Below are 16108 nucleotides of genomic sequence, written 5' to 3' on the forward strand. Positions count from 1 at the left end.
CATTTGCGGATGGCCTTATATATTCTCGACATTCTTCATTTTCTCTAATTCGCCCAGAAACTTTGGAAGGTAAATATGATTATCCTTATGATACAGGTGAAGAATTTCAGGCTTAGGTTATCACTCCCTTAAGTCCTCAAAGGCAGTCAGTGGTGAGCCGAGCCTTCTGCCAGCCTTTCTACCAGTTTGGGATCACACCTACTCTTAGAGCTGAACTGCAAGCCCCAAACTCCCATATCTTGAAAAGAACAACAGAACAAAACCACCACAAATTCAAAAGGAAGGGAATTCACCCACCTAGCCTGCATCTGCTCCTTGGCCCAGAGCCTACGGCAAGCCAATTATGGACTGTCTCCGTTCTCAGTCACTGGACTCTGATCTGTCTGCCGGTTGGCCCTGCCTAGCCCGAATACTCTTACCTTTATTTCCCCATCTGACTCGTCGTTGTCCTCTCTGTACCTCTGTCCTCCCTCTCTCTTTGGGTACATGGCATTTATCCTTCATTAGATTCTCCACATCCCCTCCATTTCTTCCCTCTCTTCAAATTCCTTTATCACCATGTGAATCTGCTTCCTCTTCCTTCCTCCTCTGAGAAGTGATCTAGTGCCATAGCTGTTCTGGAGTCCTTCTGCTTCAGAATGACTCCTGGTTGTACTCTAGTGGTTTATTGTCTGACCTTGGAACAACCACTTATGCTTTCTGAGTTTCCATACCCTCATCTGTCAACGAGCAAATGGGCAATGCAATCAAACCTCTATTGTAAGTTCTTGAGCTGTTTAAATGAGTAAGTCTATGCAGGGATTTTAGAATGTCATCAGACGTGCGGTGAGTGCTCCGCACTAGCTTTACGTATTTTCTCTTTTGCTCCCAATTCCCTTTCTCTTACCATCTTCCTCTCTTTGACATCTATATTTTGTCTTAGCTAAAATTAAAAAAATGGAAGAGTTCCTACAGAATAGATACATTTATTCATTGGCATCATTTATTTATTTATTTATTTATTTTCGCTCAGTCTACATTTATTGAGTGCCTACTGTGAACGAGGTTCTGTATTAGGGACTAGGATATAAAGATGAATAAAACATGCTTTTCCCTGAGGAGTGTATTTGTCTTGTAACAGTCAATCATGCTGTCCCATATTTTAACAAAATGAATGAATTCATGTATTTTAATAAGCCAACATGTAAGTCTACTGACTTTATTACCAACTCTCCCCCTGAGTCTGTCTACTCCTCTCCATCTCTTCTGCCACTGCTCTAAGCCAACCACCACCATTTCACCTGGATGAGCACCTTTTATCCGGGTTTTTCCCAGCCTCTCTTGACACTACTGGCCTGTTCTCTACTCAGCAGCCAGAGCCAGTTTTTAGAAGAACAACTCTGGGGGCACCTGGTTGGCTCAGTCGTTAAGCGTCTGCCTTCAGTTTAGGTCATAATCCCAGGGTCCTGGGATTGAGCCCCACATTGAGGCCCATATCCAACCCACATCGTGCTGCCAGATCAGCGAACCTGCTTCCCCCTCTCCCTTTTCCTGCTGCTCCTACTTCTCTCTCTCTGTCAAATAAATCAATGAAATCTTTAAAAAGAAGAAGAAGAACAACACCAACACCACCAACAACTCTGATCCTGCCAGCCTTTGGCTTAAAACTTTTTAACACCAGTGCTTTCAGGGGAAAGACCCAAATACCTGTCCTTCAAAATCTGCCCATGTGCCCCTCTTTCACTTCCTTGTGCACACTGTCTCTCCTACTTTCTCACATACACGTCCCTCCTCTTCCTCACAACTGCTTCCTCCGCTCTGCTTTGACAAATTAACGCCTACTCATCCTTCAGATTCAAGAAAATATTATTTCCTTGGGATGCCTTCTGGACCCTCTATCTAGGTCACAGTGTTTTGTTTGTTTTGGTTTGGTGTGGGTATACACTGAGAATATACTTGAGTATGGAGACTCAGAATCTAGATCTAAGTTCTTGTCTTTTTCTAGAGCACTCACCTGAGCTTATCTGATTTACTGGTGTGATTTTACTCTGCTAACTGTAGGTATACCAGGAAAAGGGTCATGTCTATTTTGCACATCATTCTACCTCTAATGTCCAGGGCAATGTGTCACTCAGCGGAAGCATTTAATATTAGCTGAATGAAGACTGAATGAAAGAATTTTTGTTCTGCCGTTGCTTAATTTCCCCAATATGTCAGCAACTCCTATTAAGGAAGAAAATTACCCTTAGCAGTAGGAACGTGAATATGAGAAAGCTGAGCGAATAAAAGAAGATTATCTTGAACCCCAAAGTATAATTTGGATACTTTTGCCTTTTATAGACTTAGTCATTGAGTGTACCAGGAATCCTATCTGGATTACGAATCTATAAAGCACATTAAAGATGTATTTGTTTCCTGGGCTTGGCTTTTTCATTCTAAAGTTGATACTACTTGTGATTCTGAGAATCAAAAACATAACCATTATTTCAGCTTTCTGAATCTTTTATTTACTGAAATGAACTTTTTTTCCAAATTATTCCTTTCCACCCCCAATAAATCTATTTCCAGGCTTGATAGTTATAGTTTAGTTCAATTTCATATGAAACTGGTAAGATTTAGGCTATAAGGGGTCTATGAATGTACAATAAATTGTTAATCTTGGAAGCACCAACAAGCAGTAAGTGTTTCTACTTGAATTAAACTTAAAAATCATTATTGGAGGGTTCAAATTATCTTCAGCACAGAGAAAGCATTTTCCACAGATATAGATCTTTTCCTGTCCCGCCAACTGGGTGAAAGCAGAATTTCCGTGTGTTTAAAATGTGAGGAATAAAATGAGAACATTCTGAAATTATCTGCTTGCAATAATTGTTCCTTATGACATGTTCTAATTAGAAGACACAGTAACTACATTTCATAGAATGTCAGCTAGAAGGAGCCTTAAAAATAATCTCTCTAACCACCTTAATTAGCAAACAAGGGCATCACTGTTGAGAAGTGATATGGCTCAGGTGTGGTCAAAAAAGCATCAGTTTCACAGTCAGGGAAGGGAGCAGGAAAGTGCCTCATCACTCATTATTAAATTTGATGGTTGGCTTAAATACTGGGGTTTTCAAACAAATGTGGAGGTGAACTACACTTGGCACTGAGAATATGGAGTAAAGTTAGTAAGTATTTTAGATCTGTTTTAGCTTCTATTCCCCTTCTGCTTGTTTCTTGGAACATTCTTTAACAGTGGTCTATAATGTCCTGAAATTCCTTATCAGTGGAGGATCTGGGTTCAGTTGGTAATATTTGTATAGTCAAGAGTATAATTAGGAAACTTTATTTTTTTTTAAGATTTTTATTTATTTATTTGAGAGAGAGAGAATGAGAGAGAGAGAGCATGAGAAGGGGGAAGGTCAGAGAGAGAAGCAGACTTCCTGCTAGGCAGGGAGCTGATGTGGGACTTGATCCTGGGACTCCAGGATCATGACCTCAGCTGAAGGTGGTCTTTTAACAACTGAGTCAGCCAGGTGCCCCTGATTTGGACCCTTTAGTCCCATGTATTTGATCTGGATATGGCTAACTCATGGGATGGATCTAAGATCTTTTTGGTTGTCAAAATGTCTCTAGCACAAAGATTTACTTAGCCTTCTTTTAGTATTAGCTAGTGAGTGCTTTATGATGCTGGATGCCAAGGGTCCTTCAAAATATTATAAAATCACAAGATTAGACACCCAAAGATGAATATGTTTAATTATGGAATGAAAGTTGTTATGAAGCTGGACTGAGATGGAATAACAGGAAGGGAAAGGACCTGTATCAGCTTTGTAAATATCTTTAGCCCCTCTGATAAGAGTTTGAGATATTGTATTCCCAGGACAGATAATTAGGTCAAGAGAATTTTTTGAGTCAGGAGGTGATATCTCACTTTGTCCCCATTACATTACTCTACGTCCAAACTAGGGTATAAGCATGGAGAAAAAAAAGCAGCATCATTAATCACTGAAGTATCTGGACAGAACATCCCATGATCCCGCAGACTCTGTTTGCAGGAATCATCCTATCTGTCATATGCTGTGGTGGATGTTGGGGAGTTAAACAAGCAACTGGGAGAAGGCTAGGAACAAGACAGATTAAGTGAAGGGACATCTTGGGAGATTTCTAGTTGCAGGAGGAGGCAGTATCTGTTGGTGGAGCCTGTATGCATATGAGAGAGATTCGAGGAGAAAGATAAGGCTAAGCAATACAAATTCTAGAGTCATGTAAAGTCTTATGTAAGTTTCTTTCCTAACAGTTTGATAAAAATTAGAATATGCCAATCAAACTAGCTAAACCAGATTTAATGCAATATATTTGGAGAAATCCCATATGTGGCAAAACAGAATATCACTGAGGATGAACTGATAATGGATGGATGGACAGATGGATGAAGGATGCCACTGAAGAAATTAGGATAGGGAAGAGGAAAAGCATAATGTATTTGAACTGTTTCTTGAACTACTAATATTCTCAGATTCGTGGTTATTTTTTAAATTATTAGTAATAGCTTATATTTTTAAAGCTCTCTTATATGTATCATTCACTTGTGATACAGGGATAAAAGCAATTAACATGAGTAAGAAGCTAGAAGTGAAAGTGAAATTATGTGCATGAGAAAGCCCCAAGGCTTCATAAGAATTTTTCAACCCCCTTTTGATCATAATAATCTAGTTGGATTAGATTCCTTGGGCTATTTAAGCCATCAGCCATCATGAACTACTACAGTAAATTCAAAGAATTAAGGAATTTACTATCTGGTTTAGCTAGCCTCAGTTTTAGTAGTTATAACAAATGTTAAGATAATGGACTGTTTTCCTATGTGGATACTGACTGAGCTTCAATCCCCCCATCTGTGAAGCTGGATAAGGTGATCTATAAGGATTCTTCCAACTGTTAATTTCCATTTCTCACTGATTCCAGTTAAACCACAGAGAATGCAGCAAGTTAACCAGACTGTGCATTCATTTCTTCTTAAAGAATGCAAAAAACGCAAAGCACAAAGATGCAGTATTAGTGAAAAAAATCTTCAAATAACGGAATTCATACTTCTGTATTACTTGATAGGTTATGTCTTTTATCTAGAATTCAGTAACTTTGAAAATATTTAACCTGTCCTAACTTTTCCTAACTGAGAAAATGCAAACTCATAAAGATGAATAACTAGCATGAGGTCACACAGCTAGAATTAGAATTGGCATTAGAATACTGGTCTTCTCTTCCTAGTCCAGAGTCTTGCACTGTACCTCCCATTCCAAAGCTCATCCTGAATGTTCCCTGATGATGCTGATGCAATTTCTGACCAAGACCTACTGCTGGACTTTATGAATATTGCCTGAGCATTTGAGATGCAGTTATTTGCATTGAGAAACTCTCAGCATGCCACAGCTGCTCATTCATATGCATAAACTTATGTAGACATTGATTTAAGGAAAGAAATATAGCTTGTATTGTAAGTAAGCGTCTTGGGTATTGTATATACTCTCATTTCTGGGAACTTTTAGATATAGGAGGTGTCTATGTTTTTCAGAGGGTAAATTACATACTCATTTTAAGTTTCCATTACATCTTTGACCTCACAGAGAAATAGATCATGGTGTCCAACTCTGGTTTAAACTTGTAACTTAATTCAAAGTAGTAACTCTGGAAAAGATCAGAATTTCACTTCCTTCTGAAAAGAATGAGTAGTTTTCTTTCTGAATTAGCTTCACAATTTAAAAGGAATAAAAAAGATTACTGAAATGATCCGCTTTAAAATATAGTAAGTTACTTAAAGAAATTTTAAAGTGATGCCTTAGTGACCTTTTTTTTTTTTTGGTCTGTAAAGTCATCTATTAGGATGAAGTTCAATCTCACCTCATCCCCAATGGCTTCTCTACGCACTTGCAGGAGAGGCAGGAGAGGCCGTAATGAAAGGGGATGAAGCCTGAGTAGGTTCACTGTTTCACTAGATGGGGAGTTCTAGCAAGATTTATGAATTTGGTTGGTAATCTATATTTAGAGGGGAGGTATAGGCTAGGCAGGGGTGAATGACACATGAACTTACTAGAGCCCTTGCAGTCTGACCTGTCCCTAGTAAAACTACTGAGGTCTGACCAGTCATTGAGTAACACATGCCAGAAATCAAACCTAGTGATGCCGCCTCAGGTGACATCACCCTGGATCCAGGTAGAGGGAGTCCAACCCGGAGTGACAAATCACAGTTTCTGCAGGGTCCTCAAGTATTCTAGCACAGTGCTTCTCAAACTACATGTAAATAACCTATGGATTTGGTAAAATGTAGATTCTGATTTAGAAGGCTGGAGTGGGGCCTGGGATTATGCATATCTACCGGCTCTTGATTGATCTCTATGCTGCTGGTTCACAGATCACACTCGGTAGACCAGGATTCTAGAATAATTTCTTTCTTCCTCCAGCTTCCTGCATGGCTTATTCCCTGATTTTTTTGAGATCTCTGCTGAAATATGAACTTATTAGCTAGGTCTTCTAGATCTACCATATTTTCTTCACTACTATCACTTTTACCTTTCTTCCTATTTCTTTATACCACTTATCATCTTCTAACAAATTTAACATTTATTTGAGAGGGCCTTTGGGTTCACTGCTTTATCATTTCCTAAGAATACTGAGTGGAGCACAGTAAGTGTTCAGTAAAAATATCCATTAACCAAATACAGGTATATAAATGAACCACATCATCACTCTGCCACAGTTCCATAAACTAGACCACATTTATAAGTCTTATTTTTAATTAAGTCTGTCCTTTGGACTTTTCTTTTCAAGTAGTCTGTTGAAAAATAAAAGGTGGATCACTGGGGGTTGTATGGAAGTATTAAATCACTATATTGTATGCCAGAAACTAATAATACACTGTATGTTAACTGGAATCTGAATAAATGCTTAAAAAAAAAAAGGCAGACAAAATCAGACTCTTCCACTGTTTACTCAAGTCCCCACTTCCTGATGGGGACCCTCAAGGAGCTCCTCTTCCCTGCTTGAAGACCCTTCTGAAGCCTTTGCAGGATCCAAAACAATGCCCAAGTAGTCATATTAAAGCCAAGAGAATACTGGTGGTTGTCATAAGAATACCTTGGCAATTAATTATCTCTATTTTGTGCTTTATCCAACAATTTATATTGTTCACTTCATTGTCCCAGTGAATATCTGGTGTTTTTTTACTTCAATCCCAGTCAGTGGTCTCACAGTAAACAGAGGTATTATAGCACAGTGAGAAGGCAGCAAATGTTATAAAGGCTTGTCCCAGTCTGATTCAGAGAAATGCTGTGTTAGACCCGTTCTGACAAATGCACAATTTGGTTACAATCAGTGACTTAAAAAAAAAAAAAAAGATTTATTTATTTATTTGAGAGCGAGAGTGAGAGAAAGAATGAGTGGGAGGGACCAAGGGAGAGAGAATCTCCAGCAGATTCCATGGTGAGCCTGGAGTCCAATGCAGGGCTTAATCTCATAGCTCTGAGATCATGACTTGAGCTGAATCCAAGAGTGGGATGCTCAACAGATTAAGCCACTCAGGGCCCCAGTGACTTCTTAAAATTCATCAGTGGTGTTAAAGTTGAGTTTTAGAACTTTAGAAAATCTTAGAGCTTTAATCATCTTTTCTTTGTGTTATATTACAGAATAATAGCTGTAGATATTCCTCAGTGCAGGATAAAGGATGTTTATCCACTAGGGTCATTTCTTTGTAAGAAAAAAAAAGGCACCACCTAAAAACTGCATCAACACCAGATGTCTAATCTGGGGACTCATTTACCATTGTCTGCATCTAATATCAGAACCCCAGGCAATTCATTCAATATTCATCCAGCAAATATTTCTTAAACACTTACTATTAATTATTTGCCAACACACTGAAGATATTTTATTGTACTTCTAAAGCAAATAGAGACCCATTCAATAATTCTTTAATAAAGCATAGTCAAATTCATATCGTGCAAATTCTCTCAGGACATAAAACTAACGATAAGTGGGTTCTTGCCCTCTAGAAGCTTACTTGAGGGGGGAAATGTGCAAATCATGCTAAGGGACACACAAACTCTCTGAATATAGGTCTAGAGAGCTCAGAGAAAGAATCAATCAACATCAACTTAGCAGATAAAAGATGACTTCAGAGTGGAATTGACGTCTGCAGGCCCTCACAATGAGTAGGGATAGAAAGGGAGGAAAGAGAATTCCAGGGAGAGGAGCCCACGGGAGCAAAGGTCCAGAAACATGACTGCTAAGGACCAAGTGTTGAGGAACAGAAAGCAGTCCTGTGTAGCATGGGAGAGTAAAAATGATGATGGTGGTGGGTGATGATGGTGCAGGGAGTAAGGAGGGAGCATACAGTTTGGCTGGGACCATACTGTGAAGGGCATGGAGTCTGTGCACAGGTACCTTGGGGTCATATCCTAGAGAACAATAATTCTGACGGCAATGGGGAAGACGGCCGGAAAGGGACAGGGGAGAGTGTATGCATGTGTTGGGCAGGCATTATGGTTCCTTTTCTGAAGTGGTGTTGGGGTAACTTCACTAACTGAACACAGGTTATTGGAGTTTAGAAGAATTAACTTCCTATATTGCTTAAGTAGAATTATTCCTTAAGTATCAGATACATGATCCTCTTAAAAAAAGAAATAAAGAAAATAACTTCATTATTTACTTCCTAATATCAAAATAATACATATTAGTTTCCAAGTAAACATGTGACAGAAAGTAGAAAAAAAATTGGTATAAATGAATTACAATCATACCACCAGAAAGAAACACGGTTTGCATGTGAGTCTTCAAATGCGGGTTTATTTCTACTACCTAGAACTAGACACTGGATAAAATTTAATGATGGCTAGAGTAATTTAGACAACTGGGAGCAAGATCACTTTAAGCAGAAGTATAAGAACTTTGGTCTTACTTTGCACAGTGAAACTTGCCAAGGAAGACATTTATTGTTATATTATGATAATTATAAATTATTTATAATTATTCAAAAAATGAACTAAGTCTTATGAAAAACACAGCTGGAAACTGTTTTATATTTTGCAATACATACTTGTTTAGCACTTGTTTTCTGGTTTGAAGCAAAAATGAAAAAATGCAAGTTGTACAACTGAATCATCCCTCCAATCTTCAATTATTTTCAGGTGGAAACTCAAGTGCTAAAGAATGGTAAGTATTATTTGCTAGTTCAGCAACGTTTTAAGAAATACCAATAATAGGGGCGCCTGGGTGGCTCAGTGGACTAAAGCCTCTGCCTTCGGCTCGGGTCATGATCCCAGGGTCCCGGGATCGAGCCCCACATCGGGCTCTCTGCTCAGCAGGGAGCCTGCTTCCCTTCCTCTCTCTGCCTGCCTCTCTGCCTACCTGTGATCTCTGTCTGTCAAATAAATAAAATAAAATCTTAAAAGAAAAAGAAATACCAATAATATGTATAACACTAAAAATGAACAAAACAAAAGTGAACAAAATATAGGTTTCGTGCCTGCACACAAAGAGTTCAAAATCTTATTTAGTTTAGCGAGATATTTTTTCTCTCCGCTTTTCAGAATAGAAATCCCACCTATTTTTCAAAGTCTGGCTCCATTTCCCCATTTCCACAAAGTATTCTTGTACTGTTTTGACTCCTACAGGTTTATCCCTTCTCTGACATTCCACAGTTCTCAGGGTTGGTGTCATTATTATACAATTTTGGTCCTACATCATCAGAAAACAATTTCTTAAAAGTACCTAAGTCCTTTAATCTCAGTAAGATTAAAAAAAAATTACTTAAGAGAAAATGACTTGGGCTGGGGGTAAGGGCCAAATTTCCTGAATATTTAATAATACTGAGGAAGGAATCTAGTATCTTGATAAAAGCATTTGAATGTACCTGAAAAAATTACTGAAAGAAAGTCTGGTTCCTGACCATACCAAAAGAGAAGTCAATAAAATTTGTCTTAGCAGGGACACCTCACAATACTAGTGCAAATGAAGGAGATCTGGTAAGAATTTCCTAATGAACTCTTTGGCATATTCTTCTTTTCACTTGTTATCTTAAAGGTAAATTGTTCATTATTTCCTAAAAGTGTTGTATAATTTAAATGTCCCTAAATGGTTTAAACAACAATCCAATTAGTTTTCCACTTCAAGCAATAGTTAAATTAAAGCTCAGTTGCACATTAAACTTACAAAGGGGGAAAGAGGATTACTTGATGTTACATTACCACATTTCCAACTGATTTAAAGCTGTGACAAATGAGAATACAGTTAGACTTATTCAAATAGGGAATTCTGTGAATCCTATCTGTACTTTGGCATTTTGAAATAAGCTTATTGTTTTTTTTTTTTTTTTAAGATTTTATTTATTTATTTGACAGACAGAGATTACAAGTAGGCAGAGAGGCAGGCAGAGAGAGAGGAGGAAGCAGACTCCCTGCTCAGCAGAGAACCCGATGTGGGGCTTGATTCCAGGACCCTGGGATCATGACCTGTGCCGAAGGCAGAGGCTTTAACCCACTGAGCCACTCAGGCAGCCCAAGCTTATCATTTTTATTTACAAATTTCTTCAGAAGCACTTAGAAAATCTATTTATGCTTTATAAGACATGCTTGCTTTGAATAGGCATCCTCACAAAGTACAGCAAAGTATCCAAATTAAGTACATTGCTTTAAGGAAGCAAACGCAGTAAGGAAGCTTAAGATGAAGATTTATGTGGATAGAACTATGACATGCTTGTCCTTTACTGTAATCCTTAAAGTTTCAAAATCACTCTGTTCCAGGTCATTTGAACCGCTATCTTTACTATCAATGGCTTCTAATTGGTATAATTGGTGTTGGAGAGGAAACTGTTGAGAAATGGGAAAACAGCCTGGAATATTCATGCCATGTGCCAGGTTATGGTGAAGGGCATATGGTTTGAGAGTGAACGAACACTGCTGTAAAGAAAATGGAAAAATTTCACAGGAAAGTTCTTATTCTATATGAAGTAGAATATTCTCCTCAAATTATGCTAACCCAAATGGTTTTATTTTCTGTTTTACAATGGATCCTTCTGGAGCCAATTTATTCCTAGTAGAAGACATGTCTACTAATTTTTAAGAAGTAGAAAGACTTTCAAAACTGTCTGGGTAGAATGTTTTCTCCCAGTCCTGTCATCACCCATCTGTGACAATCGCAAACCCCTTCCTCCCCACCTCTCTGGCCATATCTGGGCGAGGCCAATAGGAGAAAGCATTTAGTACATGTTTTTTTAATAACTTAATTGCAAATTCTAATTCTAAATTCAGGCAAAATAAATGTAACATTCCAAAACACACTGGCAGAATGTTTTCTTTATATTCACGTGAAATATGTGGTTGGCTACCATTATGGTAAAATCTAAGACTTCACAGGGGAGACACAAACCTCTGTCTTCCCAAGAAGAGACCAACTGACATTAAGAAAGAATCACTTTAAAAGGTCAAAGAAGCTCTTTATACCCCACGCAAAAAGGCTCTTCCTTAATGGCATCTTGTACTATCATGTTTATCTGTTTAATAGTCCTGTCTACTAGCCTTGTGGACCAAGGGTAATTAACTACATTTCTTGAAGACAGGAAACCACACCCCTCTACTTTTTTGTAAAGTCTAGCCCACAGTGGGTGCTTAAGTATATTTCATTAACAAAAGGAGTAATCTATATACAAATTTGCTGAAAATTCAACCACACAATAGGTCACTTCTAGGTGGTCTCCCTGAGAATCATTCTGATCACAGATACATGTTGAAACAAACCAAAGAGCAGGGTCTGGCTAATGCAATTCAGGATATCTCATCAAGTTTCAGTTGGCTAATCCAATTGACGACGCCTCACCAGGTTTCAGGGTTTACAGTAGCATGTTACAAACAAGCAATACTATAGCAGAAAAAGCCAAAATCAAACCAAACCAAAACAAACCCACACCAGGGACAACCAAAAATCACGTTAGCGTTAGTAAGAGTTCATGCCACGAAGAGAGAATATGGTCCGCCGATCATGGTCTGTTTCTCTCTCCCCTTGCTTCTGAAGGGATTCCAGACCAACCACCCTCCCCCACTCAGTGTGCCACTTTGGCCTGTGGATTTTGACCTGAAGGCAATCTAGACCCTCCAGGGTCAAGAGAAACTTTTGCCCCTCCCATAAAGACATAAAAGAATCTCAGTTGGGGGTGTTTCCCAGAACAAGGGTTATTAGTAGAGGTAAATTTTATTGAGTGACTCATTTATATGGCAGGGCAAATATCTAATTACCAAACATCTGTTCTTCTACGGCCCTGTGAAATGGACTTCTATCCTCTGAAGTCCCAGACCCCTGCCCACATCTTAGCTCAGGATGACACATATACCTTATTTTGCCTGTCTATGTGGATTCCCCATACATATGCTATTAAATCTGGTGTTTTGCTTGTTCATCTGTCTCACGTCAATTTGATTCTTAGTCCACCCTAATTCTTTTTACAATATTCATTGCTGACCAAAAGTGTATACCAGATAAGAACATGAATAATAAAACTGATGCTAGGTTTTTTGGATTTTTTTTGTTTTGAATTCATATTTTAAACAGGACTTTTTCTGATGTTTTCTTTGGAAGGTGAAGAGTAACAAAGCCTCATGTTCTTCCGACATGGAGCTCCCATTTTTCAGGATAAGTAAGTTAAAAAAAAAAAAAAAAAAGCCTTGTTGGTGGAGACTGGTTAATACGGGTGATCAGAAAGGTGGGTATATATTCACAAAGAAACACAGTGGAACTCGGTAAGGGTGGGTTCTCACTGACCTTCAGGCTGGTATTGTGCTATAATGGTCACCGTCTGTCCAGCCCCCTTCAGGGCAGCGGCGGCCTGCTCGTGAGATGCTCCACGGAGGTCGATGCCATTCACCTGGAGGAGGAAGCCAGAGAACTTTGGTATTTCACAAGGCAGATCATTCTGAGAGAAGAAAAATGTTTCTCCACCGAGAAGCTAAGATTATGTCACCTGCCTCAAAACCCCTCCCGTCCTACGAAGGCATTTGAGTGTTACAGAGCAAGTTTCAGGCTCTTGACAACTTTTAGTCAGCAGAGACATGAAATTTCATCTTGTGGCGTTTATAGCATGTCTGACTGGGTTGAAACGTGGTCTGTGCATGTCTGTAAGAATTTTAGTGTGTGCATTTAATATGCCTCTGTGACTTTTCTAGATTTCTGGGATGGATATGAGCCTTCAAAATTAGAGGAAAAACAGGATAATAAGGAGAGACACATGTAATGTACATAGACGAGTACGTGCTGACAGATTAATATATTCAGATGAGGTTCTGCGCAGACTGTATGAAATAGGGCTGGCTACCTGCCAAATCCCTCTTTTTGGTCAGATGCCTGGTCTTGTCATCCCAAGCTTGGTTAGACAGCCCTGAGCCTTGTTCCAAAATAAACTTGACTGCCCCATTTCTCATGTACAATTCCAGAATGAATTCTGACAAAATGAAATAAAGGATGGCTGGAGTTTATGTTGCTGTTGCTAACTCCCATTTTGGGGCCGATGCCAAAAGAGAAACAGAATATCTAAAAAACAAGCACAAAACTCTGCCGAGAGGGAAAAATCATTCTGATGTCAAATTTAATGAGAAGTAAAAACTGAAATCTTTCTCAAATCAACTCAGTCTAAGTCAACATAATATAATTACTGAGGGCCTCCAACACTCTGTTTCTGCCCCAGGAAAGGGACCAGGGGAGGAGAACAAAGGTGAGCAAGGCAGGCCCCTAAGAAGCTTCTCTGCTTCAACTGAACACACAGTAAGTCCAGCTTTTCTAACCTACCTAGAGCTAGCTTTTTGCAGTTGATGCCACAATTCTGTTTCCTTTTATTCATAGAGAGGTTGGCTACCATCCATGGGGGAAAAAAACAAACAAACAAACAAAAAACCCTGACTAGTTGCATGTAAAATATAAAATCTTATTTTGTCTCTCATCTCTTTGACAATGACACTGGGTGGTGCTTCTGTTTTCCTGTCGGGCCTGGGATGTGTGTAATCTTTAGTTCCATATCCTAGATCTCCCGTAATAGCTTTGTGAAAGTTTCCTTGCCTACTTTTATAATTGTCCCTGCCTCTTCCCTGCTTTCTATTCTGGTGAGCTCCTTACTGAGAGCAAGAATGACATAGTAACATGGAGAAGTCCAATGAGCTGGGCATGGCCTGACTGCGCCACCCACTGGCGGAGCTGCCACCTTTCAGCTCCTGAGACGCAACACTCTTCTGCCTTGGAGGGAAGCGATTGTGAGGAGTCTAAAACCCCTTTGAACTATACAATTCTGGATTTACTTGTTAGTAGATGACAGTCATTTCAGAGACTGTCTAGGCACAGATGAGTCAGAGTATGACTCAGACAGCTGGAAGAGACGGGAAAAGTAATAAGATGTAGGCTCTTGCCTACAGGAAATGGAATGCACAAACTTCGTGGGCCAAATAACCTCTTGTCTTGTCAAATAATTAGGGCTAACTTCCTATTAAAAAATAATACATGATTGTGGTAAATGAATTCTAATGTTTCAGAAAGGTATCTAAGGAAAAGTAAAAAAATCCCCTCATCATCTTCCCTTAGTTTTTTGTGTATACTTTCTAGAAATCTACTATCTGCATATGCACGCACACAACTTTCTCTATTTCTGCTTCTTTCTTTACATATTTTAATATATCATCACATTTTTAGTTAAGTGAGTAGGATCATATATATATGTATACATATACATACATTCATATATATATATATATAAAGTTCTATAACCTGTTTCTGTTTTGCTGTTCATTTAACAATATATCTTGGACAATCAGCTCATACCACTTTACCTTCTTAACAAGAGTCCACCAGCACTTTTTTCAAAAGGATCCTCACCATTGTACGTTCTAAGATTGTGTCCAGATTTTGGTTACTACGAGCAATTATGGAGGTATTTCTGAAAGGTTAATTCCCCGGAAAGATACTTTCTAAGTCAAAGGGAACGGGCATTATTTGTTTCTTTTAATTTCCCTTGCATGTTTTTAACATGATTAATTATTCACTAAGCAAATAGAAATTAATAAAGGAGAAAGAAAAAAGAAAAAGGCCAGAATCTCCTTGCTCAGATAATGTATTGATATAAAAAATAAAACTAACATATGTACATAATAAACCCACATGAAAATTAAAGCAATATAAAAGGCGTAAAAATAAAATGGTCCCCCTAACTCTTATTATTCTAAGAGTTCTTTGTATATACTGCCAATTATTTTTGTTATGAATATAAGCAGGTTTATCAAGTCATAATTTTAAAATTGTATACAAATAAGGTATTTTATACATAGTTTTATACCTTTATTTTTTCCACTTACTAATAGATCTTAAAGAATTTTCCTTTTTTTTTTTTTTAAAGATTTTATTTATTCATTGACAGAGAGCGAGATCACAAGTAGGCAGAGAGGCAGGCAGAGAGAGAGAGGGGGAAGCAGGCTCCCTGCTGAGCAGAGAGCCCAATGTGGAGCTCAATCCCAGGACCCTGATATCATGACCTGAGCCAAAGGCAGATGCTTAATCCACTAAGCCATCCAGGTGCCCCCCGCTTTTTAAAGATTTTATTTATTCATTTGTCAGAGAGAGAGCACAAGCAGTCAGAGGGAGAAGCAGGCTCCCTGCCCCAGCAGGGAGCCTCATGTAGGACTCCATCCTAGAATCCTGCGACCATGACCTGGGCTGAAGGCAGACGCTAAACCCACTGAGCCACCCAGGCGCCCCGAAAGAATTTTTTTCACTCACATGTCCCTATACGCTGTCGTATCCCTTTTGATAGCTGTGAAGTGTTCTCTATGATTCAATATAAATTTATTTTATCAGTGCAGGATTGATGGACCCTTAGGTTGTTCTAGTATTCCACTATGATAAACTCTCTTACAGTAAATACCATGTAACACAAGTTGTTGGATAAAGGGTATGAGTGTTAAACTGTGACACTATTGCCAAGTTGTCTCCAAAAATTTTTACTCCCACAAATAAAATATGACTGACGTTCCTCACAGTCTTATAGAATTTGCATATACTCCAAATTCTTACATTTACCATTGTGATAGACAATATTATTTTTGAATTTTGCCTTTCTATAATTATGAAGTTA

General features: G+C 38.6%; 1 protein-coding gene across 16 annotated transcripts in view; it reads right to left on the bottom strand.

Moving 5' to 3' along the window:
• DLG2 (discs large MAGUK scaffold protein 2) overlaps positions 1-16108 on the bottom strand; it is a 1549658-nt gene that overhangs the window by 294176 nt on the left and 1239374 nt on the right. For all 16 annotated transcript variants that reach the window (XM_059411961.1, XM_059411989.1, XM_059411997.1 and 13 more), the window contains one exon: positions 12763-12865. In XM_059411961.1, coding sequence (XP_059267944.1) covers positions 12763-12865 — 103 coding nt within the window. The remainder of the gene's footprint in view (positions 1-12762; positions 12866-16108) is intronic.

This window comes from Mustela nigripes, chromosome 1, assembly GCF_022355385.1.
Source record: "Mustela nigripes isolate SB6536 chromosome 1, MUSNIG.SB6536, whole genome shotgun sequence".
NCBI lineage: Eukaryota > Metazoa > Chordata > Mammalia > Carnivora > Mustelidae > Mustela > Mustela nigripes.